Source organism: Sapajus apella, unplaced genomic scaffold, assembly GCF_009761245.1.
Source record: "Sapajus apella isolate SASKATOON/1434 unplaced genomic scaffold, GSC_monkey_1.0 scaffold126, whole genome shotgun sequence".
Taxonomy (NCBI): domain Eukaryota; kingdom Metazoa; phylum Chordata; class Mammalia; order Primates; family Cebidae; genus Sapajus; species Sapajus apella.
In genome coordinates, this window is record NW_022437066.1 from 3899424 (window position 1) to 3902017 (window position 2594).

General features: G+C 64.4%; 1 protein-coding gene across 3 annotated transcripts; it reads right to left on the reverse strand.

The window, feature by feature from the left end:
- Window positions 1-263: 263 nt before the first annotated feature.
- Window positions 264-2469, reverse strand: BRD3OS (BRD3 opposite strand). Of its 3 annotated transcripts, none has more exons than XM_032261964.1 (3): window positions 2223-2469; window positions 1701-1934; window positions 264-1593 (listed from the first exon to the last, which is right to left on the reverse strand). In XM_032261964.1, exons 1-3 carry the CDS (start codon window positions 2312-2314, stop codon window positions 1278-1280), a joined length of 642 nt encoding a protein of 213 aa, XP_032117855.1. In that variant the 5' UTR covers window positions 2315-2469; the 3' UTR covers window positions 264-1277. The 3 variants fall into 3 exon arrangements, with proteins under 3 accessions (XP_032117855.1, XP_032117857.1, XP_032117856.1); XM_032261965.1 differs by having other exon boundaries at window positions 405-1590; XM_032261966.1 differs by lacking the exon at window positions 2223-2469 and having other exon boundaries at window positions 272-1593; window positions 1701-2164.
- Window positions 2470-2594: the final 125 nt, after the last annotated feature.

Consider the following 2594-nt stretch of genomic DNA (forward strand, 5'->3'; position numbering starts at 1 on the left):
GCTGGTGGGCCTCAAATGCTTGGAAGCTACCATGATGCTTCACACATGACGATTGTTTTGGGGACTCAAAATACAAGTGCAGGCTTGGTGCCGTGGCCGGTACCTGTAATCCCGGCACTTTGGGAGGCCCGACCCCATGACTGCAAGACCAGCCTGGGCAACACAGGGAAACCTTATCTCTATAAACACTAGTTCGCCTGTAGCCACAGCTGCCTGGGAGGCTGAGCTTCGGAGGATCACCTGAGCCCTGGAGATAGAGGCTACAGTGAGCTGTGATGGTGCCACCGCATTCCAGCCTGGGTAACAGTGAGACCCTGTCTCAAAAAAGCAAAAAACAAACTAAGTACGACAAAGGTCCCGGGGAGATGCTGCTGCTACTCGCCATGTGTGCCGAAAACAAAAGAAAACCAAAACCTTTACAAACTTGAAGAGGTGGTTTGCGGTGGGGATGGGAGGGTCACTCTTGGCTTGGTTTAAACCAGGCATCCAGCAGTGCCCAGGCCTATGCTGTCCCTAGCAGCACCTGGAGGATTCAAATGCTACAACAGCTGACCATGAGGGGACTCTACGGGGGACATGTCCCGGGCACCAGTCACACCGCTGCTGTGCTGAGGGGCTCCGGAGCCGACGCTGGGCTTCTTGAGCTCCTACACGCACTTTGATCTTCACATTCATCATTTAAAACCTTCCAGCAAGGATTATCAGCAGGACACCTGAATTAAACCCACGGCTGTTTTCCTCAAAGTGTGGTCCCGGGCCCAGGCCTTCACACCGGAATCACATAATTGTGCAAAACTTGGACTGCCCTGTGTCCCTAGAGATGTCGAGCTTGTTTTTGTCTCGGACCAAGATGGCCTCATTTCCGTACTGTGAGTACCACATGCTCCGGCTCCTGCTCAGGTACGTCCCGGGCGGCACCGACTCCAACTTCTGCTGCTGCTGCTGCCAGATGAGCAAGGAGGTGTCCCTGTACCGGAGGCGGGCGTAGCCTTCAGACAGGGCCTTCTCCGCCAGGGGGACGCGGCCACTCATACCCTCCCCTGTGCTGCTGGACTCCTGGGAACCTGCTGTTCTGAGACGGGCCACGCGTGGACAGCTGCCACACGCTGCACACTACTTAATGGAGAGCTTTCCCAGCTTTGGGGTTTAAGGATCCCTCGTTTAACTGAATGGTAGAAATTAGGAATTCAGCCCATTTGCAGGCAGCGTCTTCAGGAGCGTTGTGTGGTGAAGACACGTGAGGCGGCCTCGCCATTCTGAAGACACCTGAGGCCCATTCAGGGGACAGCAGGCAGGTCAGAGCGGTGCCTGGCCACAGCTCTTCCGGGTGCAGCTGTGTGGAAGTGACAGGGGCGAGGCGTCACACCCTGGGGGGTGATTCTGCCACCACGGCCTGGACCACTGAGCTTGAAGAAACGGATCCAGCACGCTGAGGAAGGGACATGGTGGCCCCAGACGGAAGGTGGAAGGAGCTCCGGCGGCATGCCCTGCACGCATCCGTCCGGGCCGGCTTCGGGGCGGCGGCTGTTCCGACCCACGTGGGGGATCCGGCCCCAGCGTCTGTTCAGGTCTCGTCTCTCCCTAGTGGTGCTGCTGCAAAGGAACGAACGTGCGGTCAGGAGCGGGGGAGCCAGGCAGGCGGCCGTCTACAGCGCAGCGCCAGCCCTCGGGGGGTCGGAGGCCGAGATCGAGCGACTTACGAGCCGTGGCGCAGCCTGGGAGCTGCGCGCAGAGCGAGACGGCGCGCAGTGCCAGCTTTCGGTCCCTGGGCGGTATTGGGGCGGCTGCCTGTTGGGGCTTCAGGGTCTCCGTCTGTGAAACAGGGGCCAGGGGCGCCTGGAAGGGCGCGGGCTCCCGGAGACGCCGCCAGGCGCCCGCCCCGGGACCCGCAGCGGCCGCCTTCCTGCTCCGAGCATCCAGCTCCCGGGAGGCCCCTGGACCCAAACAAAAACCATGTCGGGCAGGAGCAAGCGAACAGGGAAGCACCGCAGCCCACTCCCGGCCGCCCTCCCGGCCGCGCAGCGTCAGGGATCTCCCCTCCCGGGTGGCCGCGCTCGGTCGGCCTCAGTGACCCGAGCCCCCACCGCGCGGCCCCGCCGCCTGCGCGCACCCCGGGGCCCCCGTCCCGTGCCCCGGACCCCGCGCGCTCCGGGTCGCCCCATGCTCCCGCCCCCTTCGTCCGCTCGCCTCCCCGGGTCCCCCACGCCTCCCGCCCCGGTCACCGTGCGTCGTGGGCCTCGGAGACGCTGGCGGCGAGGCCGACGCGCTGCGGGGCCCCCGAGGCGGGGCCTGGGGCCGCGGGCAGTGTCACCATGGCAGCGCCGCAGGCCTGGCGAGCCGAGCGCAGAAGCGGGGCAGGCGGGTGCGACGAGCCCGAGCCATCGATCGCTCCGTGAGGCGGAGCCTGGAGCTCGCTTCGTGAGGCCCGAGAGGGAGCGGGACGAGGAGGAGGAGGGGCTGGAGGAGGAGGCGCTGAGCGAGGAGGAGGGGCTGGAGGAGGAGGTGCTGAGCGAGGAGGAGGGGCTTGAGGAGGAGGGGCTGAGCGAGGAGGAGGGGCTGAGCGAGGAGGAGGGGCTGAGCGAGGAGGAGGGGCT

Excerpts from the sequence above, each read along its gene's own strand:
- BRD3OS (XM_032261964.1), bottom strand. The coding sequence starts at position 2,314 with ATGGTGACACTGCCCGCGGCCCCAGGCCCCGCCTCGGGGGCCCCGCAG. Across the intron at positions 1,935-2,222 it reads TCCGAGGCCCACGACGCACG|GGGCCTCCCGGGAGCTGGAT; the intron begins GTGACCGGGGCG and ends GTTTGGGTCCAG. Across the intron at positions 1,594-1,700 it reads CCCAGGCTGCGCCACGGCTC|CAGCACCACTAGGGAGAGAC; the intron begins GTAAGTCGCTCG and ends GTTCCTTTGCAG.